We start from the raw sequence: 20,484 nt of genomic DNA, 5'->3' as shown, positions 1-20,484 counted from the left end.
GTTATTTTTCCCTGTGAGGTCATTTTCCTTTACGAGTATCAGTTATCTTGGTGAGTAATGGAAGGAGAAAGGGGTGGGAGGAGTCAAGACCTGCCTTTAGCTTGTACAACTCCTGGTGAGTGGGAGGGTCCAACTTTAAATATTTTTATATCTATCACTCTCGTCAGAGGGCTTTGCCCCTTAGTGAAGGTCTCTGTACCCTAGGCTTTGTTCTTTTATTTATTTATTTTTGGCTGCTTTGGGTCATTGTTGCTGTGCGAGGGCTTTCTCTAGTTGCAGCGAGTGGGGGCTACTCTCCGTTGCGGTGCGCGGGCTTCTCATTGTGGTGACTTCTCTTGTTGCGGAGCGCGGGCTGTAGGTGCACGGGCTTCAGTAGTTGTGGCATACAGGCTCAGTAGTTGTGGCATGCAGGCTCTAGAGCACAGGCTCAATAGTTGTGGCGCATGGGCTTAGTTGCTCCGAGGCATGTGGGATCTTCCCGGACCAGGGATTGAACCCGTGTCCCTTGCGTTGGCAGGAGGATTCTTAACCACTGCACCACCAGGGAAGTCCCCTTAGGCTTTGTTCTTTTCTAAGAATGTATTTGTCTAGCCTCCTGGGTGAAAAGAAAGCCTATGAGGAAAGGTAGGAGGAAACCCTCAGGTGTTTGTTGGCTGAGCCAGCAGTTGCTGGTTTTTTTTACCTTACATCCCAGTAGTGTAACCCTATGAACTTGCTTTTTGGTATGTAGAGGGATGATGGGGAAGGCAGTGATCTACTCTAGAAATGCAGTGGATAGAAAAGAGCCCAACTCAAAATTTCTCCCCAAATCTCCATGTTGGAAGCCGGGCCCTCCTTTGTCTAGGGCTACTATTTCCCTTCTTTATCAAACCATAACCATCTTCTGACCCTCCAGGGGTTTCTGCTGGTTTCATTTTCTTTCTTTTTTTTTCTTTTTGTCCATTCATTTCTTATTTCTGAGGCATCTTTGGGCTTGAGTTGGGTGGGGGAGGTAGACTGTGCCACTTCGCCATCATATCAGGGATCATTTTGTGATAGCCTACCTCAGTGTTTGTTGAAGCTTTGTGTTTCAAGTAATTTAGAGCAGAAGATATTCTTTCTTGAGTGGTTATGGTAGTAGTCTGGAAATGAAGATGTTTAACCTGAAGAACTACAGGCAAAGTATAAAAATATAGGTTGGACAAAGCAATGTATATACATGAAAGAAAGCAAAATAGGCATTTTACTGAAACATTGAAATTTACTTTCCACATGCTTGTGTTTAATTTTACAGTCACTTGGGAATCTTCTTAAACCTGGAAACGACGAGAAAATTAATCTTATTACAAATTACTCTTGAACACATTTGTGGGAAAACAGATGATTCACAGGGAAATTAAGAGTGCCACCAGAACTCACAAAGTCAAACTAGTAAAATCAGTCTGTAATCCATATTTATAAAAGTCACCTTCACAAGGCAGAATGTCTCCCAGGACCAAAATCAGGAAGAGCAGGGCCTGGCAATAGTTTATACTTATTAGACAGTATTCTTACACCTAAAGTTAGAACACAGCCTAAATATTGACAATGGTTGTTATTTCTGGGCATGGACTTGCCTGTATTTTCCAAATTTTTTTATGATGAACATTCATTACTTTTGTAATTGGAAAAAATTATTCGAATGGAATTTTCAAAGTGAAATCATCATATAAATATGCAAACTTGTGCAAGGATATTTGCTGCAGCATCATTTGCAATGTTGAAAAAGATCCAGATTTCTATCAGTAGGAGAACCGTTCAATAAATTATGATAGACCTTTATAAGAAATATCATGCAAACAATAAAGATGATGACATAAGTCTATATTAACATAGAAAAATTTCAAAGATTTACTGTTAAGTGAAACAAAGTAGGTTAAAAGACATGTCTGAAATGAGCCCATTTTCGCAACCAAAAAGTAAGTGCACAGAAATTTTTTGAAAAGTATATGCAAAAAGTTTCTTCTCAATATTAACAGCAAGTAAAAAGTTGAGCAAAAAAAAAAAAAAAAAAAAAAATTTGAGCAAAGTGAAAAATCAACGACTCTTCTTTGATTCTTTGGAGAAGTGAGGTCACAGGGCAAACCATTGCCCCCGAAATTGGAGAGACAGACAGATGATATAGAGAATTACGACTTAACTAGAACAGAAACTCATGAGCAGAAACTTCTGCAGGAACCAGTGCCTGGTAAAAAAAACCTAAACTGTAATTGATGAATTGCTGGAGGCTCAGTATAAACAAGTCTGAGAGTTAAAAACTCCAGGGGACCTAGTCAAAGGGACCTTCAGAAACTCTACTAGGTCCTGACAGAGAAGATTGGAGAAAAATCCCCTCATGTTTACCCCAGAGGAAGGGGGAAAGTAACCATTCTGAAATACAGCAGAGCATTCTGTTCTTCTTAACAAATCTGCCCTCAGGAGAAACTATTTTACCAGAGTCTAACATGCTGGGGTTTTATCAGGGCCTAACCTACTTGGAGGAAGGGAAATACTCAACTCCAGTCAGCTCTAGCCATCCTGTCCCATCTAAGGTGGAGTGGGAGTCATAGGTACTGAGAAGCACTGGTAAAGTTCATAGTCCAGAGGCATAGGCTCTCCAAAAGACTGAGACCTAATCGTAGAACTATAAAATGTTTCCCCTTCTCCCATACTTCACCACACCACTAAAGGCCTATTTGCCAGAGTTTCTTTCACCTAGTATATCATGTCTGGATTTTAATTAAAAAATTACAAGGCACACTAAAAGGCAAAAAATACAGTTTGAAGAGGCTGAACATGCATCAGAACCAGAGTCAGATATGGTAGTGATGTTGTAATTATGATAATTATAATCATAATTAACCGTGATTAATATGCTAAGGACTTTGATGAAAAAGTAGATAACATGCAGGAACATTGGATAATGTGAATTTTCTTCAAAGAAGAACTCTCAAGAGAAATTTTTAAATATTTTGAACTAAATGAAAATGAAAATACACACTTATCAAAATTTGTGGGTTGCAGCAAAAGCGGTGTGCTTAGAGGGAAATTTATAGCATTGAATGCACATGTTAGGAAAGAAAAAAATCTTAAATCAATAATCTAAGCTTCCACCTTGGGAAACTAAAAAAAGAGGAGCAAACTAAATCCAAAGTAAGCAGAAGAAAAGAAGTAATAAAAATTAGAGCAGAAATCAATAGAGAAAATCAACAGATTTAAGTGGGCATCTTGCTCATCCCTCAACCATGTGTTTATGTTGTTTAGAGTTACATATATAGTTAAGTATAAAGCCAAATGTGTAGAAATATTAAGAGCAAATTCAGTATAGTGGTTTCTATGGAGCAAGAAGGAGAAAAATGTCATTGGTTCGGGGTACACAGAGGAATTCACTCTTATGTGTGTTTGTATTATGTATTTTTAATTTTTGCTTTTTGGGTTTTTCCTTTCTTTTTTAAAAACAATTATTTAAGTTATTTATTTTTGGCTGCGTTGGGTCTGTGTTGCTGCACACAGGGTTTCTCTAGGTGTGGCGTGCGGGGGCTACCCTGCATTGCGGTGCGCGGGCTTCTTGCTGCAGTGGCTTCTCTTGTTGCGGAGCACAGGCTCTAGGTGCACGGGCTTCAGTAGTTGTGGCGCGCAGACTTACTTGCTCCAGGGCATGTGGGATCCTCTTGGACCAGGGCTCGAACCTGTGTCCCCTGCATTGGCAGGCAGATTCCTAACCACTGCACCACCAGGCAAGTCCTTTCCTTTCTTTTTCTTTCTTTCTTTTTTTTTTTTTGCGGTACATGGGCCTCTCACGGTTGTGGCCTCTCCTGCTGCGGAGCACAGGTTCCGGACGCACAGGCTCAGCGGCCATGGCTCACAGGCCTAGCTGCTCGGCAGCATGCGGGATCCTCCCAAGACCGGGGCACAAACCCGTGTCCCCTGCATCGGCAGGCGGACTCTCAACCACTGTGCCACCAGGGAAGCCCCTCCTTTCTTTTTTAAAGAGCATGTTTTTTTTCTTTTAAATTTTATTTATTTATTTAGGCCACGTCTCACGGCATGTGGGATCTTAGTTCCCCAATCAGGGATCGAACCTGCACCCCCAGCAGTGGAAGTTCAGAACCTTAACCATTGGACCACCGGGAAAGTCCCCGCATGTTTTATTTCTTAAGCTTAGTGTTGCATTTGCAGATTTTTGAATATTACTGTGCTTTTTGCTGTCTGAAATATTGATAATAAATATCTTTAAAATATTCTGTAGCCCTCTAGATAAAGTCCAGGGGACCTAATATGGATTACAAACACCTTCATGGTTTCTCTGACCCTACTTACCTCTCTAATCTTGCCACTTCCAGTTTGTACACAGTGGTCCGACCAGGCTGACCAATTTTCCCCAAAAGACCTGCAAGCCTTTGCCATTCCCTCTCTCCAGCACAGCCAGCCCTCCTCCCCTTTTCATCCATCTTCCTCTTGCTATTAAATCTTTGCTTAATTGTCCATAACTTTAGGAAAACTTCTCTGGCACTTTATCTTTGTGTGGATTGAGTACTTCTTTGTAATTCCAAAACATTTAGTACTTTCACCATCTCTTACCACTTATTCACACCATATTGGAATTGTTGATTTACTTCTCTGTAGCTTCCATTTGAATATAAAAGTATAGAAACTGTCTCATTTATCTTAACATCCCTGGCCTCTGCCTAGTACCTGGCAGTAATAGGCCCTCAGTAAATATTCTTCTAGGAGTCAGTTAGTTAGTTAATGATGGGCTGGTTTACTTAACATTCTTTTTTTTTAAATTTTATTTATTTTATTTTTGGCTGCGTTGGGTCTTTTGTTGCTGCATGTGGACTTTTCTGTAGCTGTGGCGAGCGGGGGCTATTCTTTGCTGCAGTGCGCAGGACTCCCATTGCGGTGGCTTCTGTTGTTGCAGAGCACGGGCTCTATGCCTGCAGGCTTCAGTAGTTGTGGCATGTGTGCTCAGTAGTTATGGTTCATGGGCTCTAGAGCACAGGCTCAGTAGTTGTGGTGCACGGGCTTAGCTGCTCTGTGGCATGTGGGATCCTCCCGGACCAGGACTCGAACCCGTGTCCCCTGAACTGACAGGCAGATTCTTAACCACAGAACCACCAGGAAAGCCCTACTTAACATTCTTGAGGCATGCTATAATTTAATTTTTAATGTGAACCCTGTTTAATAATCAGTATTTAGTTGGAATCATAAATCTTAACCATCCCATAGTGTGGTTAGAAATAATTACCTGGAAAACAGAAACAAAAATAAAAACAAACAAAACCCAAAACAGGAATCATTACCTGGAATAAAGTTCTCTTCAGTCATTCGTATATCAAAGTTTGGGTTAAACTAGGTCTTGCTTTTGTTTTTTAGGATTAGCTCATAGTAGGTGTTCATCAGATTTTTATTTTTATAAATTCAGATTTGATGACTATAATAGGTATTACTCTAATGGATGGTAAGTATGATACCACTTGCATTTAATGAACCTAATAAAAATGCCATTGTTACTTATATTTTCTTCTTAGTCTGCTCTTTTGCTTCATTTTCCTTAGAGTCCATGTGCTGCTAACTAAAGATTGTGATTTACGAACAGCTCCTAACCCCGTATGTAAAAAAAATACTTAAAAAAAATTATTTATTTGGCTGTTTCGGGTCTTCGTTGCAGCACACGGGCTCTTCATTGCAGCTTGCAGGCTTCTCTCTAGTTGTGGCGTGCGGGCCTTTTTCTCTCTGTAGTGAGCTCTGTAGTCTGTGGCTCGTGCACGGGCTTTCTGGTTGAGGCACTCGAGCTCAGTAGTTATGGCGCACGGGCTTAGTTGCCCTGCAGCATGTGGGATCTTAGTTCCCTGACCAGGGATCAAACCCTCATCCCCTGCATTGGAAGGTAGATTCTTTACCACTGGACCACCAGGAAGATATAATATTGTTTTATATCTTAATAAAATAATACAACTTTCCTTTCAAACAAAAGTTATATGCCAAAATGTTAGCAGCAGTATTATCCCTGAATGGTAGGGGTCCAAAGTAATTTTTAAATTTTCTTTGTTATACTTTCTTATACTTTATATATTTTTGAAATATTTTTGTAAAAATATATCAAATTATAATTGGAAAAAAGCAATTCCCTGTTTAAAAAGAAAAACTTTAGGAAAAAGACTTTAAGTGGAATGGCAGATGGTCAGCATGGAAACAAGAAGCATGGGGTCACAGAAGAGTCTCTGGAAAAGCAGCATGCTGCGTAGCCAGCATAACTGTCCAGGTTGTTGGTCAGGTACGTTCTTATGGTGGAGATGAATCCACATCATAATCTTATGTCACAACCATTGATATCACGTAAACAGCTGCTTCTGCCCTGATTCTGTATTTGCCAGACAACTTTCTAATTTCTGATTTATGTCCTAAGTAGTTTTTCCCCCTTTAGGGAAAATGCTCTAATAAGCCAAGGCAAACATCTGAACCATTTCCTTATTTTCAAGTGTGCAAGCCCCCTGCTAGGACCAGCCCTTAGAAAAAATAAAGAATTATGACATAGCACACTAGGGACTTCCCTGGTGGCACAGTGGTTAAGACTCCACACTCCCAATGCAGGGGGCCCGGCTTCAATACCTGGTCAGGGAACTAGATCCCACATGCATGCCACAACTAAGAGTTCTCATGCCACAACAAAGGAGTTGGCAAGCTGCAACTAAGGAGCCCGCCTGCCACAACTAAGACTTGGTGCAGCCAAATAAATAAATAAATAAATTTTTTTTTAAAAAAAAGAATGAATGACATATCACACTATATGCCAGCTTTCTCTACCCATCTTTTAAACAAAGATTTGAATAGTGAAAGACAGAAAGGCACGTGTACGTGTTTGCTTATGTGTGACACACAGAAAGTGGCAGGGCCATAAGGTGAATGACAGAAACAGAAAATCCAGTCATTCTGAGTGACACTAACCTTTGTCTACTGTATGGTAAGTAAGAATTTTCACATCAGATGGTCTTTATCTCAGTGAGAGAGAAATATTTAAACCATTTAGCTTAAGGTAAATTTCAGGTATCTTTAGTGTGGCATGTAGAACTTGTTTGAAATTCTGGTTCTGCTTCAGCTTCCTAGTCTTTAAAATGCTTGCTCTCTTTACCTCATCAGGATGGCTGTGAGGTTTAAATTTGATATTAGATTCACTGTTTGTGAAAAGCACCACACAACTGTGAAGTGTTATTGTTATTACTATTACTTAACAGGTAATAGTACTTCCCTCAATAAAAATTGCACCAGATAGCCTGCAGTTTCCAAAGCTTCCTCTGCCCTAAGAGAGTCCTGTTGAAACTGTTCTTTTGGGAATTCCCAGTGGTTAGGACTCAGCACTTTCACTGCTGGGGCCCAGGTTCAATCCCTGGTCAGGGAACTAAAATCCCACAAGCTGTACATGCAGCCAATAAATAAATAAATATTTTTGAAAATATTTTTTAAAAATGGAAACTGTTCTTTTGAGAGTTGCTGTCTTTTGTAATTCCTCAGTATTTTATCACCCTCTACTTTGATTATTACCCCTTTGGGGAAAGAAACATAGATTTATTCATTCATTCAACATTGAACTTTTTTGGATATCTCTAATGGGTCAAAATGTCAGATCTCCTGGGATACAAAGAGACAGATGCATAAACAGATCATTATAATACATGTGGTAAATACAATGATAGAGTAATAATCTTAGGATATTATGGGAGTTTGGGGAAATGGCACATAAGGGCAATAGGGAAGATTAGGAAAACTTTCCTCAGGGGGAAAAAGTATAAACTGATTAAGTCAGTAACATTTTGTGCTGCAAGCAACAGAATCCCTACCCTCTTGCACTGTTTGTGGGAATGTAAACTGATACAGCCACTATGCAGAACACTATGGAGGTTCCTTAAAAAACTAAAATCAAAACTACCATGCAACCCAGCAGTCCCATTACTGGGCATATACCCTGAGAAAACCATAATTCAAAAAGAGTCATGTACCACAATGTTCACTGCAGCTCTGTTTGCAATAGTCAGGACATGGAAGCAATCTAAATGTCCACCAACAGATGAATGGATAAAGAAGATGTGGCACATATATACAGTGGAATATTACTCAGCCATAAAAAGAAAGGAAATTTAGTTATTTGTAGTGAGGTGGATGGACCTAGAGTCTGTCATACAGAGTGAAGTAATTCAGAAAGAGAAAAACAAATACCATATGCTAACACATATATATGGAATCTCAAAAAAAAAAAAAAAGGTTCTGAAGAACCTAGGGGCAGGACAGGAATAGAGACGCAGATGTAGAGAATGGACTTGAGGGCACGGGGAGCGGGAAGGGTAAGCTGGGACGAAGTAAGAGAGCGGCATGGACATATATACACTACCAAATGTAAAATAGCTAGTGGGAAGTAGCCGCATAGCACAGGGAGATCAGCTCGTGCTTTGTGACCACCTAGAGGGGTGGGATAGGGAGGGTGGGAGGGAGGGAGACGCAAGAGGGAGGAGATATGGGAACATATGTATATGTATAGCTGATTCACTTTGTTATACAGCAGAAACTAACACACCGTTGTAAAGCAATTATACTCCAATAAAGATGTTAAAAAAAAAGTAACAGAATCCCTAAGGATGGTTGAAACTAAAAAAGTCATTTATTGCTCACTTAACAAAAAGGCCAGAGGCAGGTGTACTCAGGGTTGTTCCAGCAACTTAATGTTATCAAAGATAGGGTTTCATTTATCCTCCTCCTCTGTAATTCTTGGTGTATTGTCTTTTTGTCCTGTGGTTATCACCTCAGGGTTGCCAAAGATGACAATAGCTCCAAGCATCACATGACACATCAAGGCAGGAAGAGAAATTTTAGTTCTAGTCATCTCTGTTGGAAACAGGAAGAAAGGGTACTGGAGAGTAGGGAGGTTTTTGTTTTTCTATATTTTTAATTTAAAAAAATCATTTATTTATTTGACTGCCTTGGGTCTTAGTTGCGGCACATAGGATCTTCGTTGTGGTGCACGGCCCTCTCTCTAGTTGTGGCACGCGGGCTCCAGAGCATGTGGGCTTAGTTGCCCCAAGGCATGTGGGATCTTAGTTCCCCGACCAGGGATGGAACCCATGTCCCCTGCATTGGAAGGCGGAATCTTAACCACTGGACCACCAGGGAAGTTCCTATATTTTAAATTAAAAAAAAATTTTTTATGAGATAAAGTAAAAGAAGAAATATGTTATCGGCCCTGGATTTTTGCATGTAGTGTTCCTTCTGCCTGGCATCCATGGTCTCTTGAACCCTTTCCACATATTATATCTCAGTGCCTCATTATAGTACCTGGCACATTGGAAGTAGTAAATATTTTTGAAAGGAAAGCAGGCAGAGCAAAAATAGAGGCAGTTGAACACAACAGGCAGTTAATCTCCTTAAAACATATTGTCTAGGGGCTTCCCTGGTGGCACAGTGGTGAAGAATCTGTCTGCCAATGCAGGGGTCACGGGTTTGAGCCCTGGTCCAGGAAGATCCCACATACCATGGAGCAACTAAGCCCATGGGCCACAACTACTGAGTCTGCGCTCTAGAGCCCGTGAGCCACAACTAGTGTGCCCGTGTGCCACAACTACTGAAGCCTGCGTACCTAGAGCCCATGCTCCTAAGCCAGAGAAGCCACCACAATGAGAAGCCTGCACACCCCGTCAAAGAGTAGCCCCCGCTCACCACAACTGGAGAAAGCAGGTGTGCAGCAACGAAGACCCAACGAAGCCAAAAATAAATACATTTTAAAAAACATATTGTCTAAAATCAGGGGAGGTAAGTAATAAGGCAATTACAATACAGAATGGTAAGTGCTAAGATAGTATTAATTATAAGACGCTATGGGAGAACACAGGAGTCAGAGAAGACAGCTCGGAAAGAGTGATTGGGAACTTCCCTTTGATCCAGTGGTTAAGACTCTGTGCTTCTAATGCAGGAGGCGGGTGTTCCATCCCTGGTCAGGGAACTAGGATCCCACATGCCCTGCGGCATGGCCAAAAAAAAAAAGTTGAGAAAAAAAAAGAAAGAGTGATTATTTAAACTGAGATCCAAAAGATGGTAGAAATAACCAAACCCAGAGGGAAAAGTCTCTTGGTTTGGACTATAATTGCCACAAAGTAAAAAAATATATAATCCTCTTTGAGGGAGAAAGACCTTGAAGAGATTCTAAGGAGGAAAAAAAGAGGGGGAGGATGGCAAATAGTAACGGATCATGTAGTGCCCATTATTTCTAATTAAAGATGTCTTAAAAGTAGGTTTAGTGAAAAATAGAAAAGAATCCAAGTCTTCAATTCTTCTATTTCCTATAATGTCTTATTAAAGTTTTTCACTGTTTTCAGCATATCCTACTCTGAAAGTTTTCAAACATCTAACTCTATAACTCAGAAACTCCTAATACATATTTTGTATCTAATATCATGTAAAAATGGAAGTTTTGGCAAAGCCCAATAGAAGGGTTGCCAGATTAAATACAGGGTGCCTAGTCAAATTTGAACTTCAGATAAATAATAAATAATTTTTTACAATTACATGGGCCATACTTATACTAAATCACTTGCTGTTTATCTGAAATTAAAATTTAACTGGGTGTCCTACCTTTTTATTTGCTAAATCTGGCAACCCTAACAATGGATACCAAATTCCAAAGAGAAGTGCTAGACTAGGATTTACAAAGAAATTAACTCTTTAATCTTTTAGCTCACTCTGAGGGTATGAGATGGTCAAGGAGAAGAGGATTTTGAGAGTGCTTCTACCCTTCCTCCACTCCAAGAACTTAACACGAGTCTCCAGTTTGGAGGCCCAGTAGACAAGGGTCTGATTCCATACCTGAAAAAAAACCATACCTGACTGATTGGCTGGCTGCTCTAATGGCAGAAACAAAGAAATAGCTGCTGCTGCGTTGGGATAGGCCTTCAGCCTCAGAGTTTATCTGGACAAAGAAGGCTCAAGTGTTTCCTATAGACTAGATGAGGACCACACATACATATATACCCAGGAGAGACGACATAGGGCTGTCATGTATTCTGTCCAGGAGAACTGCCTAAATATGCAAACACATCTCAGCAGAGAGAAGCTGGGGGTATCACACATGCAAACAACCAGTTGGAATAGAAATGTATCTGCCATGATGAAGAAATCTGCAGGGAATTCCCTGGCTGCCCAGTGGCTAGGACTCTGCACTCTCACTGCCAAGGGGGGCCGGGTTCCATCCCTGGTCGGGGAACTGAGATCCCACAAGCCGTGGGGTGTGGCCAAAAAGAAAAAAACATGCAGAAGACATCTGCAGATGAGTGATCTCCAGTGATGATGATCACCAAGGAACTCACCAAGTACTCCCATGAAAGAGTCATCTTCAAAAATCTGTCACATCCAGGAAGCAATGATGTGAGAAAATGCAACAGTGGTAATCAGTAAGAACTTTCTCTTTCCCTTTCCCTCTCCTCCCTTCTCAGAACTATAATCCATAAGAGGTCCAATACTAGCAAGTTGGAAAAGTTGGAACAAAAGCAGTAGGGCCACAAGAGAGAAAATAAGCTGTTCATGTCCTCCTTCCCTGACTGTTAAGTTGCAGTAGTCTAAACTGGAAGAGAGGAGAACTTTAAAAGAAAATTAAAGCTCTATTATACATGGTTCTGGACATTTTAATTACCGACTAGATAAACTTACATTATTAAAAAGTTACCAGAAATGGGGACTTCCCTGGTGGTCCAGTGGTAAAGAATCCGTCTTCCAATGCAGGGGACACGAGTTCGATCCCTGGTCGGGGAATTAAGATCCCACATGCTGCGGGGCAACTGAGCATGCACACCACAATTACTGAGCCTGAGTGCCTCAACTAGAGAGGTGTGCCCACAAACTACAGAGCCCACGCTCTCTGGAGCCCACACGCCCCAGCAAAAGATCCCGCATGCCACAACGAAGATCCCACCTGCCGTAACTAAGAATAAATGTTCGCGACGCAGCCAAGAATAAAATAAATAAATAAATAAAATATTTTTTAAAATACCATTAAAAAAAAAAAGTTACCAGAAATGTCATGGAACCATCTAGGTTTTCATCTAGAAGTAGGGTAAGAACTACCTTCACTGAATAAATGTAAAGGGATGTAAAATCACTTTGGAAAATAGCTTAGCCATTTCTTATAAAGTAAATATACACTTATCATACAACCCAGCAATCCCACACCTGGGTATTTTTCTAGGAGAAGTCAAAACTTACATTCACCCCAAAACCTGTATATGAATTTTTATAGCAGTTTTATTCATAATTGCCAAAAACTGGAAACAACTCAGATGTCTTTGACCTGGTGAATGGATAAAGTAATATGGTATAGCCATACAGTGGAATAATACTAGTCAGGAAGTAAAAGGAAATGAATTACTGATACATGTAACAGCATGGATGAATCACATGAATTATGCCAAGTGGAAAAAGCCAGATTCAAAAGATTACATACTGTATACTTCCATTTATATGACATTCTGGAAAAGAGAAAACTATAGGGACTGCAAGCAGATTAATGCTTGCCATAACTATGCACTTGTCAAGACTCAGAACTGTACCCTAACTAGGTTAAATGTATATACATTATACCTTAAAAAAAAAAATCTATGGAAAGCTCCTTGATTCTGAGTACTTCCAAACAGTAAATTGGAAGTAGGAGTCTCACTAACTTTGTAGGATTTAGCATGAGTAAGAAGTGAATAGTTAGGTCAGTAGTATATCTAATAGTTGAAGCTAGCTGTGGAATGGAGATAAAGGAAATATTATTCAAAGAAAAATTTATACATCTTGTCCCAAGCACTATAGGCATTAAATTAGCAATGTTATCTCTCCAAATAACCTAAGTTAATTAATTTAATTACTCAAAAAATGTAAGGGAAAATGGGAGACAAAAAGAAAGCTGCTTTCTGATTATAACCTATAACTTAGGAGTCATACTTATTCAACTTAATGGTTACATTTGATTTGGTTACTTTTTTTCATGAACACTTGTGCTCATGGTATATGATTTTGCATTGTATACATTATATAATATTTTTGCTATTACTTTACTTTATTATAGAATTTTAAGTGTCTTATTTCATGGTGTCTGCTACCTAAACAAACTGATGAGTTAACACTATTTCTTCTTACCCCAGGACTTGGATTTCACCAGAATAAATCACACTGCTCCCACAAACTCTTTCAGGTTACAAAAGTTCCATTTCTAAATTCTTAGCTTAGAACATTAAATAATTCTCTTACTTGAGAGAGGTAATGGAGACTCCAAAACTCTTCACTTCCACTAGAATGGTTTCCAATAGTTTCAGTGAGAATCTGGTTTAACAGAATTTGGAAATGTGGAACCACATGACCACCTTACCTGTTCTCTCCGAGTCTCTTCAGTGCATCCTGGGTTACAAGCACCGAATTTACTTCAAATTTGGCCTAGATATGACAACTGCATTTAAGGTCATGTTACTGAATCACGAAGTGGGCGAAAGCATTCTACTACGGTCTTTCTGGTTCTTCCAGTAATAAATCCCTAAGGGTGGAATTCAAAGTGGACCTATCTAGTGTTAGATTAGGTTTCATGGTATTATAACTGCTTTTTGTCTGTTCGTTTGTTTGTTTATATTATTCCAGTAATGACATCTATAGACCTATGAAGAGAAACACTAAAAGACTAATGTTGAATTTACCTGTACTATTTTATGGCTGGTGTGAGTCTGACCTCACACCAAAAAACTACTTTTTGCAACTCCCTGGTGCTGTAAGAGAAAGTCAGTTTAGGGAAACAAAAGGTATGTGACCAAAGGCCCAATTACCAGAGTGCTCCCTCCCAGTCCTTAACTTACTTTGGTTGAATGCATGTAAGAGATCTTCGAAACGTAGAGTGAACATCTAACTGGAGCAGCATAGGAATATCTGGGTACCCACCCAGCTGGGCCCAGAGTGAATACATTGATGTCTTCTCTGTTATTGGGTAACTTGAAGTGGATAGATCTGCATTCCAGATGGCTTCCATTTGGTCTTCTTGTCTAGAGAATCAGAGAACAAGCACCATTTGGAAGCATTAAACTCTCCTGAACTCCATAGCCATTCAAAAGATATAATTCCTATTCTCGCCCCTTCTCTTCACCATCACCGTGTCCTATAAAGCCCCCCTGGCACCAAGGAACATTAGCTATGCCCACTTTGACTGAGAGATGGATTAAAACAGCAGAATTTGCAGAAATAACGTTTTTTCCCCCTGAAAGTTGCATTTCCATGACTTCACCTACTAATACGTTTTAAAACGACTTTCTTAGCTTCATGGAGTATACACTCCATATGCAGGCTATGTTTCCTCCACAGCAGTCTTTTCCTCTTCCTTCCCAAAGTTTCTACCTTCTTAAAAAAAAAAAAAAAAAGTAATGCTTCTAAGTTTCTTCACTGTGTGTATTAAAATAATTTGTTTCTTTGTAAGGAAGAATCAACTTCATTTTTTTTAAGGAACTCAAAATTAGTTATTAAATATTTAAGTAGAAATAAGCCTTTTGCTAAATTAGCTAAGAAAATTAATATTCTCCACTGAACCATATCAAAACTGTGGAGAAGGGGAAGCTCTTGGGCAGGAAAAAAAAATCATGAGGTCCCAGATATTATCCAAAGAAAGTTTAATGTCAGTCTTTCCTACCACATACCTGAACTTATTGAATATGTCATACTTTTTGTCCTCTTCTTTTAGGATTGGCTGTTGAACAAATTTGGTAGAGGCAGATATTTGCTTCTTTTTGATGATCAAAGGGATAGGTTGATTTAGATTCAATTTATATATCTCTTGAAGCTAAACATAAATAAGAAAAAGGAAATCATGAAAAGAAAGGGCCAAAGTCTTTAGGAAGGTCTTCCTAGCTGGCCTTAGCTAAACTATGACACTTCCTTTTCCTTGGAAAAGGAATTCTCTTTCTCCAGGCCCTTTCTCCCTTCCTCCTGCCACTCCTCGACCTCTACCTGCCTCCAACACACAATTTCAGAGTTGGCAACTGGGATGTATAAAAACCGTGGTCCTGCATTAAGTTCTAGTTTTAGTCCTCTCATTTCCCAGCTTTGTGACTTTGGGTTAGTTGCTAATTTTGTCTGCACTTCTTTCTTCTCATTTCTAAAACAAGAATAATAAACACAGGGTTCTTATGAGAGTTGTGTACGACAATATATTCATCAGTTGTGAAACTGTGCAAATATAATGATAGCTAACATTGACTGTCAGGTGCTTTCTATGTATTAATTTATTTGATATTTGCTACCTTATGAGATAGGTGCTATTATTATCCTTGTCTTATTACATAGGGGGATATGAAGCTCAGAAAAGTTAAGTGGCTTGCCCAAGGTCTCTTAGCTAGTATGTGGTGAAGCTGATTTGAACCCAATCTGGTAGCAGAACCAACCTGTTGACCACCACTCTGATTCAGTGTAAGTATTTATTCATTTCTACGCTTTTCTTCCTTTTTGCTTTTTCCCCTCCCTTCTTGATGCCTTGATACCCACCTCATCATCTAGATTCTAGCTTCCCTGACCCCAGACCCTTATTAATCCTCTGAAATGCCCTAGACATTGTAATTCCTGTTAGGCAGCTCATGGCACTGCCAATTCATCTTGCTTTACTCCATTTACATTGGTCGTATTTTCCAAACCCAGAACTGTCAAAAATATCCAATTTTTGAGGTCAAAGAGTTTTAATGTTTAAAGTGTACTTCTAGGGACTTCCTTGGTAGTCCAGTGGGTAAAGCCCATTGCTCCCAATGCAGGGGGCCCAGGTTCAATCCCTGGTTGGGGAATGAGATCCCGCATGCATGCTGCAACTAAGACCCGGTGCAGCCAAACTAAATAAATAAAATAAAATAAAATAAAATGTAACTTCTGGGGAGTTCCCTGACGGCCTAGTGGTTAGGATTCCAGACTTTCACTGCTATGGCCTGGATTCAATCCTTGGTCGGGGAACTGAGATCCTGCAAGCCGTGTGGTGTGGCCAAAAAAAAAAGAAAAAAAAAAGTAACTTCTGGAAAATTCACAGTATGTCTATAATGAGAAGTCTCTCTGTACCTTCTAGAGTAGCAAGTAAACTAATGTCGTAACTTATTTACTTTAGTAAAAGAAAATGATGTATAAATATAAATATTCCTAGAACTCCAAGAATGTTCCAGAACTCCATGCTGGAGAAAATAATGGGAGCATATAATCCCAGAACAAAGAACTCTAATCTCGGCTCTATAACTTTTGGAAGGTATCACTTCCAAAAGCATACTGATGGTCATCTCAGAGAGGGCTCTGAGACATAATTGGGTGGATGTCAGAGTTTAGCAGGATCTTCTGTGCCTGGTGCTATGTAAGCAAGTTAAGTAAACCCTTATCTCCATTTTTTGTAAATGCATATTAAAACTTGCTTTCTGATAGTTTTGAGGAATGTAACCACCAAGAATCAGCTGGAGAGCAGTGAGCTCAAGAGGTTTCATATCTAGAGGCTGGTAGATGTGGGTTGACTAGGAAGGAGTTGGGCATTTCTGGAAGTCTCTCCTATTCTAACCTTTTCTCATCTAGAGAGTCCAGCCAGTATTCCTGTTGTCAATTTAGGAGTTTCACTGAAGTCACAGTGTAGTGGATTGAATGATGAACTCCCCAGAAGATATGTTCACTCAGAACATGTGAATGTGGCCTTATTTGGAAAAAAGGTCTTTACAGATGTAGTTAAGGATCTCAAGATGAGGTCATCCTGGTTTAACCAGATGGGTCCTAAATCCAATGACGCATGGCTTTGTAAGAGGAGAACATAAAACACACTAGGAAGAAGGCCATGGGAAAGACAGAGGCAGAGATTGGAGTTATGCAGCTACAAGCCAAGGAATGCCAAGGATTGTCTATAGCACCAGAATCTAGAAGAGAGACTTGGAACAAATTTCTCCCTCAGAGCCTCCAGAAGGAACCAACCCTGCCAACACCTTGATTTCTCGAACTGGCCTCCAGAACTGTAAGAGAATACATTTCTGTTGTTTTAAGCCATGAAATTTGTAGTATGTTATAGTATCTCCGGGTAACTTATTTTCAAAGCCTACCACTTTGCCTTTTCTTACAACACACTGGGGAGAGGGAAAAGAAAACAGATTATCTGGCTGAATAAGTATGTCATTTTCCTCAGGCACTGATTCTGTTTCTGCTGTAGCGACTTCTGCTTCCCTGTGCAGATCTGCATCACCTTTTTTTGATAGTCATCAATTCTCCTCAGCATTATGTAGAGGTTCTGGGTCTCAACCTCTCCCAGTATTCTGGATGGCTTGTAACCATTTAATTATGTTGTTTCTTGGAAAAATTAACAAGAATGAGATTCATATAATTACTGACACTAACTCAGCAAACCTGGTGTCACCAGTCTCATCTCATCCTTAGTAAGTAGAGAGAGATAGTATAGGGGTGGCAGGCTTGCTTAATGAGACCTTAATCTAGTTCCCTATATGACTAAACTTTCAAAACTCTATATGACTGTCAAATTTTCATTAACTCCTCACACAGTTTTTAGTGTTAAAATAGTGTTGCTTATTATTTTTTTAATATATTATATTTTAGTATTGATATGTATACAACATATAGAAGGTACTTAATACAATTATGAAAAAGAGTGTCCTTGCCTTCAAAGCACTTACAAGCCAGATTAGGAGACTAATAAATTGTGTCAGAGAGAGAATGAAATAAATGCTAAATAGCAATTTAGTTGTTTGAGCAAAAAGGAAAACATAATTAATTCTAACAAGAGGAATAAAGAATGCTTCATAGGAAGACATTGAATAGGATCTTGAGGAACAGTCATAAAAATGTAGTACCCTCTTTACTATAATGTAGTAGGCCACAATGTTTGGGCCTCCAAAACATGGTTTTTTGCCATCCCTATTCTACAAGAGAGGAAAAGGATTCTGAGCAAAGTTAAATAATTTTCTAAAGTCACATAATTGATAAATAACAGATTTGGGAAGCAAACCCAGATCTTTTCTCTTTCCACAATACAAGTATTTCTCAAAGTGTGGACCCTAATCACCTGGACTGAATCATTTTGTTGGGGGTGGGAGGGTGGTGCTTGTTGAAAATGCAGATTCCAGGGTGCATCCCCAGACCGTTTGAATAAAAAATCTTGGTGGTAAGCTTCAGGATCTGTATTTTAAAAAAAATCTCAGGTAAACCTTACAGCCACTGAAGTTTGAGAAAAAGGGGATGAAGAATTCCACGTTGAGGGAACACTATAAATAAAGGCAAGACAATGAAAGTTATATTTTGGGAGTGGTGAGTAGTCTGGAACTTTTAGACCACAGATATGTGAAAGGATATAGTGGGGGATGAGACTGACATAGCTGGATCATGAAAGCATATGACATATGCTGGATCAGCATATTATGGAGTTTGGATTTTGGGGGAGGTAGGCAATGGGAACGCACTGAAGATGTTTTTCTGAATATATGTATTTTGCATATATATAGAGAGGGGGAAGGGAATAACTCTTAGGTCTCTTTGTGGGTTGTAATAGCTTAGAACCTACTGTATATATGGATCATTTAATACTTAAATATATTAGCTTTCTGAGTTAATTTTATATTTTTTTATTATTATTATTTTTGGCTGCGTTGGGTCTTCATTGCTGCGTCCGGGCTTTCTCCAGTTGTGGTGAACGGGGGCTACTCTTTGTTGCGGTGCAGGGGCTTCTCATTGCAGTGGCTTCTCTTGCTGCAGAGCATGGACTCTAGGTACGTGGGCTTCATTAGTTGCAGAACGCGGGCTCAGTAGTTGCGGCGAGCGGGCTCTAGAGTGCAGGCTCAGTAGGTGTGGCACACGGGCTTAGTTGCTCCATGGCATGTGGGATCTTCCCGGACCAGGGATCGTCCCCTGCATGGGCAGGCGGATTCTCAACCTCTGCGCCACCAGGGAAGTCCCCTTGCAACCATTCTTTGAAGTAATTATCATTACATCAATTTTACAAATTTGAGTCAGCACATTTGAGTCTTAGAGAAGTTCAGAACTGGAAATTCGAGCCAAGGTCTTCCTGACATCAGAGAAAAAGCATGATCAGAATTTGGATATAAAACTATTACTACCCTCCTACACTGTTGGTGGGAATGTAAATTGGTGCAGCCTCTATGGAGAACAGGATGGAGGTTCCCTAAAAAACTAAAAATAGAGTTACCATATGATCCTGCAATCCCACTCCTGGGTATATATCTGGAGAAAACTCTAATTTGAAAAGATACACATTCTTTTGAAAAGATACATGCACCCCAGTGTTCATAGCAGCACTATTTACCATAGGCAAGACATGGAAGCAACCTAAAAGTCCATCAACAGATGAACGGATAAAGATGTGGTATATATAGACAATGGAGTATTACTCAGCCATAAAAAGAATGAAATCATGCCATTTGCAGCATATGGATGGACCCAAATTTTATCATATTAAGTGAAGTAAGTCAGACAGAGAAAGACAAATATCATATGATATCACTGATATGTGACATCTGAAAAAATGGTACAGGGAATTCCCTGGTGGTCCAGTGGTTAGGACTTCATGCTTCCCTGCTTCCACTGCAGGGGACACGGGTTCGATCCCTGGTTGAACTAAGATCCTGCAAACCACATGGCATGGCCAAAAAAAAAAAAAGATAAAAATGAACTTATTTACAAAGCAGAAATAGACTCATAGACATAGAAAACAAACTTATGGTTACCAAAGTGGTTACCAGGGGTTGGGGGAGATGAATTAGGAGTTTGGGATTAACATATACACACTACCATATATAAAATAGGTAAACAACAAGGACCTGCTGTATAGCACAGGAAACTATACTCAGTATCTTGTAATAACCTATAATGGAAAAGAATCTGAAAACGAATGTTTTCATGTATATATATGTATATATATATTTATATATGTATAACTGAATCACTTTGCAACGAACACAACGTTGTAAATTAACTATATATTAAAAATTAAAAAATAAATAAATAAAAATACTTTATTGCTAAAAAATTCTAACAGTCATCTGAGCTGGTAGTGCCTCAGTGCTGATGGCTGCTGACGGATCGGGTGGTGGTGGCTGAAGGTTCGGGTGGCTTTGGCAATTTCTTAAAAAAAGACAACAGTGAAGTTTGCTGCATCCATTGACTTGTCCTTTTACGAATGATATCTCTGTAGCCTGCAAAGCTGTTTGATAGCATTTTTTGTTTGTTTGTTTGATAGCATTTTATCCATGGTAGAACTTCTTTTAAAATTGGAGTCATTCCTCTCAAACCCTGCCACTGCTTTAACAGCTAAGTTTATGTAATATTCTAAATCCTTTGTTGTCATTTCAACAGTCTTCCCAGCGTCTTCATCAGAAGAATCTATCTCAGGAAACCACTTTCTTTGCTCTTCCATAAGAAGCAACTCCTCATCTATTCAGGTTTCATCATGAGATGGTAGCAATTCAG

At 39.5% G+C, this 20,484-nt stretch overlaps 1 protein-coding gene across 1 annotated transcript in view; it reads right to left on the bottom strand.

Moving 5' to 3' along the window:
* The window catches only part of FAM186A (family with sequence similarity 186 member A), a 119,467-nt gene that overhangs the window by 40,713 nt on the left and 58,270 nt on the right, over positions 1-20,484 (bottom strand). The window contains 4 exon segments of the mRNA XM_032646947.1: positions 13,860-14,042; positions 14,688-14,823; positions 17,140-17,288; positions 17,290-17,337. Coding sequence (XP_032502838.1) covers positions 13,860-14,042; positions 14,688-14,823; positions 17,140-17,288; positions 17,290-17,337 — 516 coding nt within the window.

This window comes from Phocoena sinus, chromosome 10, assembly GCF_008692025.1.
Source record: "Phocoena sinus isolate mPhoSin1 chromosome 10, mPhoSin1.pri, whole genome shotgun sequence".
NCBI classification, from domain to species: Eukaryota; Metazoa; Chordata; class Mammalia; order Artiodactyla; family Phocoenidae; genus Phocoena; species Phocoena sinus.
This window is presented reverse-complemented; position numbering and strand designations above follow the sequence as displayed.